General features: G+C 44.1%; 3 protein-coding genes across 5 annotated transcripts in view; 1 reads left to right on the forward strand and 2 right to left on the reverse strand.

The window, feature by feature from the left end:
• Positions 1 to 5,628, forward strand: part of LOC107601640 (lysocardiolipin acyltransferase 1-like) — a 12,673-nt gene extending 7,045 nt beyond the window's left edge. For all 3 annotated transcript variants that reach the window (XM_016293894.1, XM_016293891.1, XM_016293893.1), the window contains exons 3-6: positions 778 to 976; positions 1,050 to 1,196; positions 4,110 to 4,226; positions 4,444 to 5,628. In XM_016293894.1, the coding sequence (XP_016149380.1) occupies positions 778 to 976; positions 1,050 to 1,196; positions 4,110 to 4,226; positions 4,444 to 4,943 (963 nt within the window). In that variant the 3' untranslated portion in view covers positions 4,944 to 5,628. The remainder of the gene's footprint in view (positions 1 to 777; positions 977 to 1,049; positions 1,197 to 4,109; positions 4,227 to 4,443) is intronic.
• A 2,962-nt stretch (positions 5,629 to 8,590) lies between these two features.
• On the reverse strand, positions 8,591 to 13,761 carry LOC107601641 (zinc transporter 10-like). Its single transcript, XM_016293895.1, has 4 exons — positions 12,773 to 13,761; positions 10,233 to 10,283; positions 9,918 to 10,157; positions 8,591 to 9,016 (listed from the first exon to the last, which is right to left on the reverse strand). Exons 1-4 carry the CDS (start codon positions 13,251 to 13,253, stop codon positions 8,715 to 8,717), a joined length of 1,074 nt encoding a protein of 357 aa, XP_016149381.1. The 5' UTR covers positions 13,254 to 13,761; the 3' UTR covers positions 8,591 to 8,714.
• Positions 13,762 to 14,782: 1,021 nt separating this feature from the next.
• The window catches only part of ypel5 (yippee-like 5), a 7,399-nt gene continuing 2,181 nt past the window's right edge, over positions 14,783 to 20,000 (reverse strand). Inside the window, exons 2-3 of the mRNA XM_016293896.1 lie at positions 16,825 to 16,982; positions 14,783 to 16,757 (exon numbers count right to left, since the gene is read on the reverse strand). Of these exons, the coding sequence (XP_016149382.1) occupies positions 16,533 to 16,757; positions 16,825 to 16,965 (366 nt within the window). The 5' untranslated portion in view covers positions 16,966 to 16,982 and the 3' untranslated portion in view covers positions 14,783 to 16,532. The remainder of the gene's footprint in view (positions 16,758 to 16,824; positions 16,983 to 20,000) is intronic.

Raw genomic sequence — 20,000 nt, forward strand, 5'->3', positions numbered from 1 at the left:
AAAAAAAAAAAAAAAAAAAAAAAAAAAAAAAAAAAAACTAAACCTTTCAAAAAAAAAGCATGCAACAAAATTACTAAAACTTTAATTAAAATTAAAATGAAACTTATTTTAAAGTGACAAAAAAAAAAAAAATCTAATTATTATTATTAAAAATAAATATTATTAAATGAAATATTATTATATTTTGAAAAATAAATCTAAATATTAATAAAAAGTATAATTGTATCTCTAAAGTAACACTGATATTTTGATGCACTGTAACTCCTTCAGGACTCTTTACTTTGAGGCTGATTCTTATGAAAAGATTTTCAATGAAGTGAAGCCTGATTTAATTTTAGATATTTAAACAAACAAACAAAACATAAAAGATTATTTTTTATTTGTTTTATATTTATATAGTTTAGTCATTTATTAATTTTCTTTTTTCTTTTTCACTTGTCTCTCAGCACGAATGTAGCCATGTTAGCTGGCTAAGTTCTAAACACCTCAGATGAATATTTCACCTTCACCTGTGCGTGGCGCTCTGTTACTCGTGTTGTACGTGATTAGCTTCCCCAGTGTGTGTGTTTGTGTGTGTGCGTGTGTGTATGTGAGTGTGGATGTGTGTGCGTGTGTGTGTGTGTGTGTGTGTGTGTGTATGTGCGTGCGTGTGTGTGTGAGTGTGTGTGTGTGTGTATGTGCGTGTGTGTGTGTGTATGTGCGTGTGCGTGTGCGTGTGTGTGTGTGTGTGCGTGTGCGTGTGTGTGTGTGTGTATGTGCGTGTGTGTGTGCTTGCAGGCGCTGCTGGAGCTGGTGTTCGGGGTGAAGGTGGTGATCACGGGCGACGGCTTCGTTCCCGGCGAGCGCAGCGTCATCATCATGAACCACCGCACGCGTCTGGACTGGATGTTCCTGTGGTGCTGTCTGCTGCGCTACAGCTACCTGCGTCTGGAGAAGGTCTGCCTCAAAGTGGCGCTCAAGGCTGTGCCCGGCTTCGGTGAGTCCACACAGTCATTACCAATGAAGCAGCCCCGGGGCGAGCGTGACGGTGTCCCTGTGTGTGTGCGCAGGCTGGGCCATGCAGGTGGCCTGCTTCATCTTCATCCGGCGGCGCTGGGAGGAAGACCGCGCTCACATGGCCAACATGCTGCAGTACTTCTGCCACATCAAGGAGCCGCTGCAGCTGCTGCTGTTCCCCGAGGGCACCGACCTCACCGGTGAGAGACACGGACACTCTGCTGCTAACCAGAGCTAGCTTCAGATAGAAGTGTTAGTCCATTCAGTCATCAATGACTCGCTCAGACTTTCATTTGGAACACAAACTTATCAACCATCGTTTTTGTCCATTCTTTGAAAGTCTACATAATCAACATATTCAAGCTTCAGAAAGTACATAAAGACATCATAAAAGTGATCTGTATGAATCCAGCGGTTTAATCTAAGCCTTCTGAAGAGATCGCTTGATAAACCTCATATGTGACCCTGGAGCACAAAACCAGTCATAAGGGTCAATTTCTCGAAAGTGAGATGTATGCATCACATGAAAGCTGAATAAATCAGCTCTCCATTGATGTATGGTTTGTTAGGAGAGGACAGTATTGGGCTGAGATGCAACTATCTGAAAATCTGGAATCTGAGGGTGCAAAAAAATCTAAATATTGAGAAAATCATCTTTAAAGTTGTCCAGATGAAGTTCTTAGCAATGCATATTACTAATCAAACATTAAGTTTTGATATATTTACGGTAGGACATTTACTAAATATCTTCATGGAACATGATCTTTACTTAATATCCTAATGATTTTTGGCATAAAAGAGAAATGTATAATTGTGACCCATACAATGTATTGTTGGCTATTGCTACAAATATCCCCCAGCGACTTAACACTGTAACGTATGTAACATATAACGCACATGAGAACAAATTTGTTATTCGCCGGAATGAACAGGTAATTTTATAAAATGTAGATCACGATCTTCACAGCTGTTAAAAAGATGAAGGCAATTATCAAAGTTTGATAAAATGTGGTTTCATTTTCCAATAAAAGATGATCATTGTTTACATGATTCGTTACATTAATTACCCTTTAGCTACGGAAGAGGATTAGGGCCAAGCAATAATAAAAAACAAAACCATCTCGAGATTAAAGTCATTATAATGCGAGACGTTTTATTTCGAGTTTAATCTCGCATTATAATGACTTTAATCTCGAGATGTTTTTATTTATTTTATTATTGCTTGGCCCTAATCCTCTTCCGTACTTCACTCTTATATGTGAATAAATTAAATCTATTCATTATGTGTACAAGAGTGGGTTTGGTCACTTCTAACTTGAACTTGAGTCTGTTTTGCTGCTTGATGTTGCAAACCGGTATATTATTTCTAGGGATGCACCGATATGAAAATTTTGGCCGATACCGATAACCGATTATTCTTTATTTTTGAAAGCCGATAACCGATATGTTGGCCGATAAATCTATATCCAAATTGTTATATACTTTTTGAGAGCCTGATTACAAAAAAGGTCTCATCATTAAAAGTCACATCCCAAACACTTCAACATAAGCAGCCTAGTTTGAACGGTGTACGTTTTAAAAATATTTTTACTCTCCCATTACCAAATTTAGTCATAAAAAAGTCTTACAAATAAATAAAATTATGCATAAATAATGCAAACAAGTCACTGGACATCATTACACGTGTAAAGAATCAAAATGAATGCGCCACAGATCAATAAAACGGAATAGCCTCTGCACGGACAATAATTAAATGATTTTAATTACTAAACCATATTGTTGATGAAAATAATAAGAGAAAAATACAAGTGGTTGTTGTTATTAATAATATATCAATGATTTTGAAAAAGTAACAAATTAATACCACTGTTTTAAATAGCAGCCGTTGAGCTGCGCGTGCTGAAGCTGAAGAGCTGAATGAACATGGTAAACTGAAGCGTTTTGCTGGCAGCTTATTTAATTCAAGGAAATGCATCCTGAGATTAATATTAATACAACATAAACATAATATTACAACTTATATATGTACAAAATTATGCAGTTATTGCGTGCTATAGTCAGAATGTGTGATCCTGTTGTGGATGCGCTCTTCCCATAACAACGCGCTGAAACATGGCAACTAAACCCAAAGAATTCACAACGTTTTATTATAATAATGTTCTCATTAGAATGTTATATACATGACATTCCCAATCATAGTTATTAATGTTGTGCACTGCTGTTTGGGCTGCGTGTGCTGAGCTAAAGATGATCACTGGTAAACTGAAGCGCTCTTTTAACTTAACCAAACGCATTCTATATGAGATAAATCAGATATACATCAAATAAACACAATATTACAATGTACAATTGCACAAAAGGCTGCAAACGAACAGCGCGCATCTGAAGTGTCTCTGAAGGAAATAATGCATTATTTATCGGCTTTAAGATATCGGCCAAATTTTCTTATCAGGCCGATACCGATAACAGAAAAAATGGGCCGATATGGGCCGATACCGATATGGTGGCCGATATATCGTGCATCCCTAATTATTTCAGCTTATTATTTGCACAGATATTTCTCGCTCTTACTGCACTGTTTTTATTCTAGTCATTTACAAGTGATTAATGAATCAGAAATCTTGCACATTCTCAAGAAATAGTTTACTTGTGCAGATTATCTGTGTCCCTGCAGCACAAAAGCAGTGTTGAGTCGCTGGGGGATATTTGTAGCAATAGCCAACAATACATTGTATGGGTCACAATTATACATTTCTCTTTTATGCCAAAAATCATTAGGATATTAAGTAAAGATCATGTTCCATGAAGATATTTAGTACATCTCCTACCGTAAATATATCAAAACTTAATGTTTGATTAGTAATATGCATTGCTAAGAACTTCATTTGAACAACTTTAAAGATGATTTTCTCAATATTTAGATTTTTTTGCACCCTCAGATTCCAGATTTTCAGATATTGTCCGATCCTAACAAACCATACATCAATGCAAAGATTATTTATTTATTTAGAAAATTTGACCCTTATGACTGGTTTGATCAGAAGAGCTCGTTTAAGAGAAATCATTTTAAACCTTCAACCTTTAAAATCTGCATCTGATTTGTTTTTGTGCAGAAAACACCCGCGCCAGGAGCGACGAGTTCGCCGAGAAAAACGGTCTTCCCAAGTACGAGTATGTTCTTCATCCTCGCACCACCGGCTTCACCTTCATCGTCGACACGCTGCGGAAAGGTCAGAGGTCATCAGCGCTCTGCATCATTAGTTCAGAGGATCGAATTAGTCCAGCGTAGATGTTCGTCAGAGCTCAATCTAAACTCATACAGAAGAGTATGGCGCTTGCAACACCAGGGTCATGGGTTCGATTCCCAGGGAATGCGTGTACTGATAAAGTGTAAAGCTTCATGGCCTAGTTCTGGCTTTGCCTGATGATTATTATTTCTGTTGGCAGGTGATAACCTGGACGCTGTGCATGATATCACGGTGGCGTATCCTCAGAACATCCCTCAGACGGAGCGGCACCTGCTCCTGGGTCTGTTCCCGCGAGAGATCCACTTCCACGTGCGGCGTTTCTCTGTGGCGTGTCTGCCCTCGAGCGCGGAGCAGCTGCAGCGCTGGTGTCAGGAGCGCTGGCGAGAGAAAGAGCAGCGTCTGTGTGCCTTCTACCGCTCCGAGCCGCGCCGCTTCGACCAGCCCGAGGCCCGCGTGCCGCCCTGTAAGAGCCAGCTGAGAGTGGCGCTGATCAAAGCTGCGTCGCTGCTGTACTGGAGCAGCTTCATCACGCTCTGCTGCGCCGGCCTGTGGCTCTGGACCCCCCTCAGACTCTACTTCCTGCTGATGGTCATCTTCTTCCTGTGTCAGCAGCGGGTCACGGGTGGAGTGGAGCTGATGGAGCTGGCCTGCCACCGGCACTGGAGCGGCGGGAGATCGCTGGAGCTGAAGGAGGAGTGAGAGACGCTTGTGTATGTAAGCCCAGCCACAGCGCCTCCTGCTGGAGGAGAGGATGAAGCGCAGCCTGCGGGAGCCACGCACGAGGGACCAGACGCATCAGCAGTCATCACTGTCGTACCTCCTTATACTCTTTCAGGTCTTTGTGATTCTCGTTTGCTTTAGTGGCTCAAATCCAAACCACTTACAGCCATATTTTAAAGAATTGTGATATTTTATTTGGTTGCTTTGGTGCATTTATGTTCTGTAGTTACGGAACACAGCCATAGCACATTAGCTTTGAAAGATAATGTCATAAAGGAAAATCCGTTCATCAGCAGCGCGTGGTGTTGTCATGCATGGCTGCAGTTAATGTGACAGAAACGCAGCGATGAAGCCGAACGCTGGTTTCTTCAGCTGGAAGCGGCATGTGACGTTCTCAGACGATCCTCGTGTAAATCAGGGCTGAGGTACCGATATAACAGCTGACTGAACCGAACCTCCCGACCTCTGACCTCTCATCGCTGCTGCCCATAACTATTAGTGTGGTGCTGAGCTGTTTGAACTGGTTTAGTGTCAGTGGTGAAGACCGGCTCACTGTGATGGAGATCCGTGTCTGTATTCACACGCGTGTTTCTCCTCATACACACGTCACTGTCACTATCACTCAGGTATATTCAGTCACTGTAACTAACCAATAAATCAATACGCCAATAAATCCATCTTCTGTGTTCCTTTATGAGCTTTCGGTCACGTGTTCACATGAAGGGCTCAGACGTGTCTCTGAATCAGACGTGTGAAGTCTGAATGTGTGAGATTTTGGTTTATTTCGCTTCAGCATCATGTCTCTTCTTTCAGACTAGTGGAGAGAAAACATCCCAGATACACATTGAAGTGCTCCTGTTATTGCGCTTTATCTATCTGCATCTGTAGATTTCAATCTTTAAAGAGTTTTTCTTTTCACACTGATTTATACAGCATTTTACTCCTGAAAACACGGTGAAAATGACTGTATTTTCTGATTTATGGAGCGATAACAAGAGAAATCCAAAAGTCAACAAAATCGAACCTGACTTTATCCAACGTTCAGATTTGTGTTCTGGAAATGTATGCACATATTTAATTACACAATGCTTCGTTTGCATATTCAGAAATAAAATTTCAGAAAACTTGTAATATAAAAAATACGTGCGGTTCTTAATGTGAAAAGCATGATATCTGTCAGTGAATTAGTGTTACTTTAACAGAGCATACTGAAGGTGATGGAGAGAATCACCAGACGTCTGAAGGTGAGGCGGTTGCCGTGACGACAGATGGTGCTCGGTGGTTGCTTAGTAACGTGATGTAGGAGCTCAGTCCTCTGCTGACGGGATTCGAGCATGTGAGCGGATGGGAAACAAACACACGGGATCTGAGGAGCAGCACAAGAATCAACACAGACAGGCTTTCCTCTGTCACTTTTAAGGATCATCTTTGCGCTCTTTGTGGTCTTCCAGAAGCATCAGGATTTTATGATTAAAATAAATGTAATAATTAGTGCAAGAAATGATAAATCTGAGAATCGCGTCTCATAAGCTTTAGTCTGAATCTGTGGACTGAAGTGTAACTGTTCCCAGTGCTTCATTCAGTTTCTGCCCTTTACACTGCTGGCTAAATGAAGTGTTGGTGATTTCTTCAGTCCGAGCAGAAGATGTGTGACTGTGAGAGCCTCTCTGCTGCTTGCATCACATCTGAACACACCAGCACCATGTAGTCACTCTTCAGAGACCCGTCCGGTCGCAGAGGTCACGGGGTCACAGCAGATCTGACTCTGACAGGAGAAAAATGTGTTCAATGCTGATCGTTCAGCTCGTGAGACAGCATTCCACACACTTTCAAGAGACAGAAACTGCATTAAACAGGTCTGAGAGCTGTGGGCTGTGAAAGCGGACTTTTATACAGCGCAGATGTCAGCACTGTAAGTCAGACTCGTTTTCATACTGGTCCGTCCTGCCTAAACTCCATCAGCTGGCTCTTCTGTTTAATCTGAGTCTGAGCAGTTTGGGTTTCTGGTGAACTGGTTTTCATACGCACCAATAGCTCTAAAAAATAAAATATTCGTTTGATAGTTGTCAGTATTGAATCTGTAATGATGATGAAGGTGTTTTTGTCTCCACTCACACTTAATATTCAATGTGTTTTGTAGGACTGTGTTTGATTGGCTGTTGTGTTTGGCCCCTCCCCCTTTTCACAGCTTTCCACGCCCACTTCTTGAGTCTGAAACAGCAGGTGAGGTTTGGTGTCATCTCAAACACAGATCAGTGTCGTTCTCCACCGCCTCACTAGCTTCTGAGACACACCTGCTTCATCAGTGTTTAACCAGCAGCTGCTCTCTGGTGTGTTCTGATGCTTCTGCTTCCAGGAAGCTACAATGGTTTCTCTGAATGGCAGTGAGTTCGTGTGACGCCTTCAGCCTCTTCCATTATTAATAATCCGACACTGTCATGTGTTTACTGATACTCAGTGGAAATTAATAACTGGGCTTTAGATTGGACTATTATGAATAACTGACAGAAAAACAGAAATTAAAGAAATCTTCCCTTCATCTGAAAGTCACGTGACTGATGTTCATGTACAGGTGTGTGAGAGAGAGAGTGTGTGAGACACTGATCTGAGGTCAGACTCGTGTATGTGTGTATGTGTGTGTGAGAGAGAGTCACTGATCTGAGGTCAGACTCGTGTGTGTGTGTGTGTGTGTGTGTGTGAGAGAGTGTGTGTGAGAGTGTGTGTGTGTGTGTGTGAGTGAGTGTGTGTGTGAGAGAGAGTGCGTGTGTGTGTGTGTGAGAGTGTGTGTGAGAGAGTGTGTGTGTGTGAGAGAGAGAGAGTGTGTGTGTGTGTGTGTGTGAGAGAGTGTGTGTGAGAGTGTGTGTGTGTGTGTGTGAGTGAGTGTGTGTGTGAGAGAGAGTGCGTGTGTGTGTGTGTGAGAGTGTGTGTGAGAGAGTGTGTGTGTGTGAGAGAGAGAGAGTGTGTGTGTGTGTGTGTGTGAGAGAGTGTGTGAGAGAGTGTGTGTGTGAGAGAGAGTCACTGATCTGAGGTCAGACTCGTGTATGTGTGTGTGAGAGTGTGTGTGAGTCACTGATCTGAGGTCAGACTCGTGTGTGTGTGTGTGTGAGAGAGAGAGTGTGTGTGTGTGTGTGTTCTCTGCTGCCCTCTAGCGCTGCATGTCTGTCTGTGATTAGAGTTGAGGTGTGTTTGAGACGCTGCAGTTTCTCCACACAACAGCCGATCATCAGGTGAATATTCAGCTTAATAAACAGACCAGTTCACGTCCATTCAGATCTGTTCACTCAGAAAGGCTAAATCTGAATACAACCAGCACGTTTAATATTAGTGTATACAGTTTTAAAGTTTGATTTTACATTTGATTGTCTTTCAAACACACACACACACACACACACACACACACAGAGACACTCACAAACACACAACAACTAAATATCAATTAATTCTGTGTTTCCCTGAATTACCAATAAGTTATAAAGATTAGGCTATTAAGAGCAAAAGGTAATGAATAACAATAAGGAATGTAAATATGCTATTGGTATCTCATAAAACCATATCCAGATCGAATTTCACCCCAAAATCAAAAGAAGCGAATTAAATATTATTATTATTTAAATTAAAAAACAGTCGTGAGGAGGAGTTAACACAGAGTCTGTGTGTTCGGTGGGATATCATGGCACTGTTTCTCAGAACCGGCTGGCATTCAAAACCCCTGTGCTTGTAGTCCGGGGCGAAGCTTCTGCAGAAACAGCGTTAGAGCTTGGTGCATTTGTCAGATCTGTGCTCGGTGTGTTTCTCTGGCAGCATGTGGAGGGCCAGGTCTCCCGAGGCAGGAGGACAGCAGGGCATCTCTCCGTCGGCGCGCTCCAGCTGAACCGTGACGCTGTGGACGCCGGCGCGCTGGAACAGCTGCTGGATCTGCGTCTGAAGAGCCGGGTCCTGCAGGTCAGCAGATACTTTGACGTGCAGCGAGGCCACGTTACGTCCTTTAGATAACTCCCAGACGTGAGCCTCGTGAACGCTGGCCACGCCGGGGAGTCTGCACACGCTCTCCACTGAGACAGAGACACACAGCTTCAGCACGAGCGAGACAGGGACATTACATCTACTGTAAAATCTGCAGAAACAGACATTTCCTTCTGCCCTCAGTGTAAAAAAACATCTTCTGGTGTTGTAAATTACAAGTTATAAACCGATAGTTCCGGTGCTTGATTCTGATTCTGCGTTCGAAGCTGTTGTGAAATGTTGCTAAAATAGCTTTACAAGTTTTACAATACCATTTCAGCCTTTCTACTTCAAAACGCATGGTACTTGTTGTTTCTTTGTAAGTATTTGTGAAATTTAGATAATTGTCTCTACACTATTTTATTCCAGTGAAAAGGCCCGTTCAACACATAACTACAATGATAAAGTTTAGAAAACCATTCTAAATTTGAAAGAATAGCCACACCACAACTACAACAATAACAGCACAGATGAATGCTAGAGCTGGAATCCCATTCTGAACGACTTTATTCCAGCTGATGAACGATAAAAACATCGACAGCCAATCAGAATCCATCCTGCTTTAAGCAAGCATTTAAAGGGACGGATGACAAAACTGCAGCTGGCTTACAATATTAACAATAAACGCTGGTCTGCATGCTAATATATCCTTCTGTGAACGGCCTGTCCTTCATGTTAACGTGGTGAACCTGACTGTATTTATGACTGTATTTATGCGGCGTGTGTAAAAGGTAATGTGTCCCTAACACTATGCACTTATTCTTTGTACTCCGCATCTAGAGCTGCAGAACTCCAGTAATTAAAACTGCGACGGTCCAATATCGGTTAATTAAGTGCATGATCTGGGCTTTAGAAGTGCACTTTATCTTTTTAGAATAATCACACTATACTAAAAAACGTCAAAGCATCGTGCAAAAGTATGTGAGCTGCTGTATAGAGACATGAACTCACAGACTGCGGTGAGCGGCAGGTCGGCAGGACTCATCTGCAGCAGGATCCCAGCCGTTTCTTTGACCAGAGGAGCAGCTGACAGCATGATGATGACCACCATGACCAGCGTCAGACTGGGGTCCACGTAACACTGCCAGTTACACGGGCTCTCAGGGGCCAGGGGCCACACGTAGAACAGAGCCGAGGCCACCACCACCACCACCGAGCCCAGCGCGTCATTCAACACATGCAGCAGCACGCCTGCGGAGAGAGAGACACGCTCACAAACACACCAGACTCACTGCTGCTGAGCGCTGAGAGCAGCCACACACTCACCCCTGATGTTCAGAGGAGGCCCGTCGCTCCCAGCCTTCTCCTCCTGCAGGCCTGTGGACCATAACACACAATCCATGACAAACATACAGACACCTCCCAGCTCTGTGAGAGAGTCAAACATCACAGCTCTTGTGCATCAGCACACCTCAGATTACAGTCAGAATCCAGACAATACTGTATTTTAGTAATTAATGCATCCTAGATAGCACACATGTTTTCAACTGAAAGATGTATTTTTTAGAGTGTTTGCTCGTCTGCGGTGCATCTATGAGATGTTTCCTTTCGCATGGTTTTTGCAGGTGAATTTAAGATCATGCACAGACAATTTAAGCAGCAAATTTCAATGCAGCACAGTACGTCAGTATGGACTTCTATGGACAGATCTCCATTACTTTTAAATTCATTAGACAAAAAATATACTAAAATAACTTATACTGTATAGCTTCTGTTCACACTGCAAAAAAGTGATGTCTTGTTTTCCAGTACATTCACTGGAGAAGCAGAGCTATTAGGCCTGAGTCTTGTTTTATGAGAAACTGATCAAAATCATGTGAGTTTACAATTAAAACCAACAAATATCTGTCAATGCGCTCAGAAAAATTAAAGTGAAAGCAAGTTTTCATTCTCCATGGACAGACATTTGTTCTGGTTTTAATCGTGAATGCACTTCATTTTGTTCAGTTTCTCAGAAAACAAGACTTCATATTTTCATTTTGCATGTCCAGTAAATTTATCTTGATATTTAGTTTAGATATTGCTCCGGTTGCTTACGTAACCTGGGTTCCCCGAGATAAGGGCACAAGCGTTGCGTTGATCACGCTCTGGGGAAACTCCTGTTTACTCTGATACTGAAGCCTGATTGGATCATGTTCGTGTAGCTGCAGGAACCAATGGCGCTTTAAGCTGCTAAAAGTGGACCGGTGCTGAGTTCTGACTGATGAGCTGATCTGCTTGACTGGATCACGGTGATCGCACGTTAATGCCAAGTGTAAACACTGCCTAAACAGGAGTTTCCCCAGAGCGTGTTAACGCAACGGGAAAGACCGTCAGAGGGGGAACAAGACAGAAATACTGAGGAAGATATTCTTTTTTTTTTTTGCAGTGCATTTAACATTTAATGGCATGACTTTATGAATTTAAGACTTTCTGCTCTGATTTAAGAGCTTTTAACTTCCTGGAGGGCTGGAGGCCTGCAGAGCTCAGATCCAACCCTAATTAAACACACCTGATCCAACTAATCAAGTAGGGATGTAACGATTAACGGTTTGACGATAAATCATGATAAAATTCCCCACGGCTATTATTACCGTTTCATCTTTAAATTATCATTAAAACCGTATTAGATTACCGCGATTGGAACAACTCGAGATAAATAAACACTGTCCAGCATAAAGCACAGGTTTCAGTGACAGTCTCAGGTGCGCACAGCACACAGAGTAGTGTAGTTTTGAGTGAAAACAGGGAGGAAAAGCTGGGAGGTTTTAAAAGAATTATACAAATGAATATATGAATGAATTAATTATATGAATGTACCTCTGAAGGCTCTGACTGTCTTCAGAAACGATGGCATTTGTTTTCATCTTCTCTCCATGTAATACCTAAAGGAAGAGTTTTAATCGCAGTGCTGCTTTGTGCGCGGAGGTTACGGGAAACAGCTGTAATTCAGCTTTCCCATCAGCGCCACCTGCTGCCAGCGAGTGCATTTACAGAGACCTATATTCACATTCAGCCTGTGTGCAGCTTCTGTCTGGCCACAAACGGGCCGAATTTGCACGCCCTGCTGTAAATTTTGACTGGTTGATGAAAAACAAGCTTATGTGGATTCTACACATTTAAACAATTCAGATAAGTTATCTAGAATTATTTATGGAGCAGATAAAATACATAATCATTTATTAATCAATTATCATTTTGACTTATATCGTTTCTTTATTTAAAGGCTGAAATGTGAGGTTTACCGTTTTATGAAACGTTTTCAAAGCTTTATTTGAACATTTACGTGAGATATTTCAACACGCTATTAAACTGTTGTCAGTCAAGTTGTCATTTAAAATCCGAACATCATTGGTAATGTTATTGTTTTAGTGATCATGCAAACAAAAAGTCATTTTATTTGTTGTTTGTTGATTTTTAAATATAAAACTCGGTGAAGTGATTTATGTGAACATCTCCAGCACATTTGAACAATACCGCGATAATTATCACGATTATAATCGTGATAGGAAATTTTCATACCGTTAAATCAAGCCCTTCAGGCTGATTTGAAAACTACACTGCTGTGTTGGAGCAGGATTGAGTTTGACACCCCTGCTTTAACTTGTGAACAAAGACTTTTCAAGGAGTCCGCAGAAACCCTGCTGTCAGATCTTAAATAGACATGTAGAAAAATAAGATGCTTATGATTTCGGATGAGTGCAAAACTAACTTTTTTTGTTTATCGGATGTTTCTGCACACAGCAGATGCTTCCCAGATGATGCGCTCTTTAAAAGGCATCTAAACAGCTGTGACGCTGCTAAACACGAAGCGTTACGATCAGCACCTGTTTCTTCCTCCTCCTCCTCCTCCTCGCGCGGCACTGACGCGTCGTTCCGTCGCGTCGCGCGCAGGCAGCTGCAGTCCTGGAAGATCAGCAGCCCGAGCACGTTCACCGCGAGCCCCAGCGAGCCCACGATCAGCACCAGCGGCGGGTCATCGATGGCCTGCGGCATGGCGAGCCTCTTCAGCGACTCCATGGACACGGAGAAGCAGAGCGCGGCGAGGAACACGGCGTTAGCCAGCGCGCCCACCACCTCCGCGCGGCCCATGCCGTACGTGAAGCGCCCCGAGCCCGCGCGACGCGACACCCGCGCCGCCGTCAGCCCGACGCACAGCGACAGAATGTCCGACAGCATGTTGAAGGAGTCCGACACCAGCGCGATGGAGTTGCCCATGTACCCCGCCACGATCTCCGCCACGAAGAAGATGACGGTGATGACCAGCATCAGGATCAGGCGGCACGTCTTGCCGCTGTAGCGCCCCATGATCGCGTGCGCTCAGCTCGGATGGAGATGCGCGGAGCTCTCAGTCTCATCACCTGTCGGCCTCGCGTCGCCGATCATGAGTTGGCACTTCTGCACGCGCTGATGACTCGCTTCAGGTCTCCAGTGACTCCTGCGAGGATTCTTCACACCCGAAACAGCGCGCGTCGCCGGATTCTTCTCATTGTCACCTTTGGACACTCATCCAGCTGGCTTTTTCTGCTGACAGACTGCGCTCTAAGGGTTAGTTAGTTCCATGCAGGTCAGCGGGGTTGTTTATCCACCCAGCATCATGCGTACTGTAAACGCAGTCACACATTAAACAGCCTTTGGCACACACGAGCTAGACTTTCGTCTGGATTCATAAACCTTTCTTATCTAATGAACTTACTAATCTTCTACTTGGCAAGATTTTTTTTCTCCTGTCCTCAAACAAATGAAATCTGTGCAAGCGTATTCTATTAGGTGTGTTTAAATAGGCTACTATGTAGTTATTAATACAGCAGTGCATTGCTGGGTGATGTACCTGTTGTGTTGGGTGATGTTTGGGGAGGGATCCGGGTGAGGCTAGGGGTGATATGGTGATATGGTGAGGTCAGCAGTGTGAGATGTGAGAAATTAATTACAGATGCTATTTTCAATTATAAGCACAACGTAAAAACATGTATGTGCACCATAAGTGCACTGGATCAAGTTATTAATTTAAATGTAAGGACATTTAATATAAAGTGGGTCCGGTAAATTAATTAACTGCATAACAGGATTTCTGAAATGTTCTGTTTCAACTTGCAAATGAGGCGTGGTCTAATTAAATATGCACTCATTTGCATACATTCCTAGAACACAGATCTGAACATTAGCTGAAGCCAGGTTTAAAAGGGTTTTGTTGACACGTGAGAGTTTTTGATTTCTTTTTATCGCTCCATAAATCAGAAAATGCTGCCAACAGACAGAAAACGAACACGCTTTCACCGTGTTTTCAGGATGTTAAAATGCTGTAGACATCAGTGTGAATGAACTATGAACAAACCTTCAGAATATAGAGAGGAATAAACCTGTAAAGCTTGCTGTTTAAACTCTTTAAAGATTGAAATCTGCTATCAGATAGATAAAGTGCAATAAAAGGAACACTTCAATGTGTATGTTTTCTCTCCACTAGCCTGAAAGAAGAGCCGTGATGCTGAAGCACAGGTAAAGCAGTGGCAGTGTCTGCAGTGTACGTGCACAGGGCTGGAGTGACGGCGAAGGCAAGATGACACCGCTCTGTCACCTGTAGTTAGAGCTCAGGTGATCCGTGTGAACCTGTAGCTGAGCTTTACTCCATCTGCTGGAGCAGACACACTGTGACACTTCACATCAGCGATACATTTGTGACAGATTTGACTCCTCTTTATGTGAGTTAAACCTGTTCATTGCTAGCTCATGTCAGCTCAGCTCCATTAAATAATATTCATAGATACAGCTTTTGATTTTAATCGTGTACTGGTAGATGCACAGAAATTACCATTAAAATTAAAGAATGCTATAGAAGTGTTTTTCAATGTTCAACACGTGGAACCTTATTGTAAAGTGTCACTGATTTCTTGAAATACTAGGAAGAGAAATTGCACTTTAGGAAATGATTTATTCTTCAAGTCAGACATCAAATATAACACAATGAACCTCATGCTAAATGCACAACTGAGCTTTGGAATACAATAATGAACAGAAGCGGCTTTAATCAGAGCAGACAGCTATAGAGCAGCAGAAACGCTCTGGCTGGTACTTTGACATCAGAAGCAAACAAACACCGAACAGAATCAGAAGCATGTGAGGAATTTGCTCAGAGTAAAAGTTCAACAAGCCGAGCTTAAATTCAGCAGAACGGAGGAGATTTAGAGACCCAACAAATCCACAAAGTCTGGAAGGAATCACAAACGAACACAATAGCAGCACGCTTCAGATCCCTGCCACACTCCGCTCTCCAACGGAACAAAAAAAGGCCGTTTCTAACCAACTGGAACCACGACAGCAGAATCGTGTGATTGTGTTTACAGCGTCTGTGAGCGAGGGCAGCTTGGAGGATTTATTAGGTGGAGCTTCACACGTGCGGTTGACTATAGATCACAGATTGAGGGAACGCAGCTCATCCTAAACTCCTGCTAAGAGCCTGCTCAACCAGAAAGATGTCCTGAAACGCTGAACCTGTTTGGTCACATGACTGCAGCGTAGAGAAACCACTGCCGCACGAATGGACGAGTTACTGAAGGACGATAAAGAAGGCTTTACGATAGCGGCTGGGAAATTTCAAAACTTTTTTAAGGAAGCAAACTGAGAATTTGTGGAGATATCTAGCGATTCATCATTCATAACCCCTTGTTTCCCAATGAAGGTGGCAGATGCTCTTCTAACAACAAATACTAAACAGATCTTACACGTGAAGCCTGCAGACGCAGTCCGTCTGAGATTCTTTTCTTTTAAATTAGCTTTTTTTTTAATCAGGCTCCTATGTTTAGGTTCAGTCATTTCACTTTGATGGCAAAGAAAAGGTTACGAGTCAGTTATTGAATGCCTTGTTTTCAAAAATGTCCAATGTTATTTTCACAGGAGCCTGATAAAAACGCTAATTTAAAAGAAAGATATCTGACTGACTTAGAAGCTTTTGCATGTGAAGTCTTCATATGGAGTTACATTTGTGCCAAAAGTGTCGACTGGCTGGTTCAGTGCATTTGTCCAGGTCAGCGGTGGTCTTTTCTTCAGATCAGTTTTATGCTTTACATTCCGTAATATTCTACAAACATCCAGCTAAACAAACAGAACAATTATTTTTTTAAATAATAGTTTCTAAAACTTTCAGATGCATTTAGTTTTCTGTTCTATAAATGTGAATAGATCTTTAGTCTACAGTGATATTTTGTCATAATATTCAGCGATTTAGAAAGATGGTGAGAAGCTCACTACTGAACAAATCTGCTAATTTATCTGGATATCCGATAGCAGAAACTAAAACACAAATGAATGACACAAAACAACAGCAGCCAGACAGATTTTGGCACAAACTGAACTCGTGTGAAAATGTGTGAAACGTGGGAAAAGAAACCATGAACATATGCACTTCTGTTATATTATCTGAACGGACATCCCTGCATGCGCAGAGCAGATGGTATGGTCAGTTGTTTTAGCCGATTACAGAAGAGACTGTGCATCTGAAGCTCTTGACCTGTGTGTTTACGGGTGAATCTAGAGAGCTGAAACCAGGGTTTGGCCTAACAAACAGCTGAGAGTCACGGCGAGCGCTGGTGCTCAGGACGCGTCTGACGGGACGTGCTCCTCGAAGCCCTCGCTCTCGCGCACCAGTGCTCTCTCCAGGATCACGCGGCCCTCCTTGTAGCGCTGGCTGTCCTCGGTGGCGAACTCGTAGATCCAGCCCAGCTTGCTGTTGCAGTTCTTGCAGCTGACGTCTCGCACCATGTGTCTGCCGGTCAGCATCACGCGGTCCTGCACCTCACTGTACTGCAGGTTCACCACCTGAAACACATCACAGGACGTTAGCGTTAGCGCTGCATTGGCGACCGGCCTGGTGTCGCACACGTGCCTTGTTGAAGAGGAAGGCTCGTCCGGTGGCGCCGGTGAAGCGTGTGGAGATCAGCTCGGAGCGGTTGGTCAGGATGGTGTCGCAGTTAGCGCAGGAGAAGAGGCGCGTGCCGCCGATGTGATCCAAGAAGATGCGGCCCATGATCCACACAGACACACCTGTGAGAGCCAGAGACAGCGTTACACACACACCTGTGAGAGCCAGAGACAGCGTTACACACACACACACACTCACTCACTCACTCACTCACTCACTCACTCACTCACTCACTCACTCACTCACTCACTCACTCACTCACTCACTCACTCACTCACTCACTCACTCACTCACTCACTCACTCACTCACTCACTCACTCACTCACTCACTCACTCACTCACTCACTCACTCACTCACTCACTCACTCACTCACTCACTCACTCACTCACTCACTCACTCACTCACTCACTCACTCACTCACTCACTCACTCACTCACTCACTCACTCACTCACTCACTCACTCACTCACTCACTCACTCACTCACTCACTCACTCACTCACTCACTCACTCACTCACTCACTCACTCACTCACTCACTCACTCACTCACTCACTCACTCACTCACTCACTCACTCACTCACTCACTCACTCACTCACTCACTCACTCACTCACTCACTCACTCACTCACTCACTCACTCACTCACTCACTCACTCACTCACTCACTCACTCACTCACTCACTCACTCACTCACTCACTCACTCACTCACTCACTCACTCACTCACTCACTCACTCACTCACTCACTCACTCACTCACTCACTCACTCACTCACTCACTCACTCACTCACTCACTCACTCACTCACTCACTCACTCACTCACTCACTCACTCACTCACTCACTCACTCACTCACTCACTCACTCACTCACTCACTCACTCACTCACTCACTCACTCACTCACTCACTCACTCACTCACTCACTCACTCACTCACTCACTCACTCACTCACTCACTCACTCACTCACTCACTCACTCACTCACTCACTCACTCACTCACTCACTCACTCACTCACTCACTCACTCACTCACTCACTCACTCACTCACTCACTCACTCACTCACTCACTCACTCACTCACTCACTCACTCACTCACTCACTCACTCACTCACTCACTCACTCACTCACTCACTCACTCACTCACTCACTCACTCACTCACTCACTCACTCACTCACTCACTCACTCACTCACTCACTCACTCACTCACTCACTCACTCACTCACTCACTCACTCACTCACTCACTCACTCACTCACTCACTCACTCACTCACTCACTCACTCACTCACTCACTCACTCACTCACTCACTCACTCACTCACTCACTCACTCACTCACTCACTCACTCACTCACTCACTCACTCACTCACTCACTCACTCACTCACTCACTCACTCACTCACTCACTCACTCACTCACTCACTCACTCACTCACTCACTCACTCACTCACTCACTCACTCACTCACTCACTCACTCACTCACTCACTCACTCACTCACTCACTCACTCACTCACTCACTCACTCACTCACTCACTCACTCACTCACTCACTCACTCACTCACTCACTCACTCACTCACTCACTCACTCACTCACTCACTCACTCACTCACTCACTCACTCACTCACTCACTCACTCACTCACTCACTCACTCACTCACTCACTCACTCACTCACTCACTCACTCACTCACTCACTCACTCACTCACTCACTCACTCACTCACTCACTCACTCACTCACTCACTCACTCACTCACTCACTCACTCACTCACTCACTCACTCACTCACTCACTCACTCACTCACTCACTCACTCACTCACTCACTCACTCACTCACTCACTCACTCACTCACTCACTCACTCACTCACTCACTCACTCACTCACTCACTCACTCACTCACTCACTCACTCACTCACTCACTCACTCACTCACTCACTCACTCACTCACTCACTCACTCACTCACTCACTCACTCACTCACTCACTCACTCACTCACTCACTCACTCACTCACTCACTCACTCACTCACTCACTCACTCACTCACTCACTCACTCACTCACTCACTCACTCACTCACTCACTCACTCACTCACTCACTCACTCACTCACTCACTCACTCACTCACTCACTCACTCACTCACTCACTCACTCACTCACTCACTCACTCACTCACTCACTCACTCACTCACTCACTCACTCACTCACTCACTCACTCACTCACTCACTCACTCACTCACTCACTCACTCACTCACTCACTCACTCACTCACTCACTCACTCACTCACTCACTCACTCACTCACTCACTCACTCACTCACTCACTCACTCACTCACTCACTCACTCACTCACTCACTCACTCACTCACTCACTCACTCACTCACTCACTCACTCACTCACTCACTCACTCACTCACTCACTCACTCACTCACTCACTCACTCACTCACTCACTCACTCACTCACTCACTCACTCACTCACTCACTCACTCACTCACTCACTCACTCACTCACTCACTCACTCACTCACTCACTCACTCACTCACTCACTCACTCACTCACTCACTCACTCACTCACTCACTCACTCACTCACTCACTCACTCACTCACTCACTCACTCACTCACTCACTCACTCACTCACTCACTCACTCACTCACTCACTCACTCACTCACTCACTCACTCACTCACTCACTCACTCACTCACTCACTCACTCACTCACTCACTCACTCACTCACTCACTCACTCACTCACTCACTCACTCACTCACTCACTCACTCACTCACTCACTCACTCACTCACTCACTCACTCACTCACTCACTCACTCACTCACTCACTCACTCACTCACTCACTCACTCACTCACTCACTCACTCACTCACTCACTCACTCACTCACTCACTCACTCACTCACTCACTCACTCACTCACTCACTCACTCACTCACTCACTCACTCACTCACTCACTCACTCACTCACTCACTCACTCACTCACTCACTCACTCACTCACTCACTCACTCACTCACTCACTCACTCACTCACTCACTCACTCACTCACTCACTCACTCACTCACTCACTCACTCACTCACTCACTCACTCACTCACTCACTCACTCACTCACTCACTCACTCACTCACTCACTCACTCACTC

This window comes from Sinocyclocheilus grahami, unplaced genomic scaffold (genome assembly GCF_001515645.1).
Source record: "Sinocyclocheilus grahami isolate Dianchi unplaced genomic scaffold, SAMN03320097.WGS_v1.1 scaffold309.1, whole genome shotgun sequence".
Classification (NCBI taxonomy): Eukaryota; Metazoa; Chordata; class Actinopteri; order Cypriniformes; family Cyprinidae; genus Sinocyclocheilus; species Sinocyclocheilus grahami.

What these genes read in the sequence shown, in the direction of transcription:
- LOC107601641 (XM_016293895.1), bottom strand. Translation starts at nt 13,253, where the DNA reads ATGGGGCGCTACAGCGGCAAGACGTGCCGCCTGATCCTGATGCTGGTC. An exon ending in GGAGGAGGAGGAAGAAACAG is followed by an intron (nt 10,284 to 12,772) that starts GTGCTGATCGTA and finishes TATGGTCCACAG; the next exon opens with GCCTGCAGGAGGAGAAGGCT. An exon ending in GCCTCCTCTGAACATCAGGG is followed by an intron (nt 10,158 to 10,232) that starts GTGAGTGTGTGG and finishes CTCTCTCCGCAG; the next exon opens with GCGTGCTGCTGCATGTGTTG.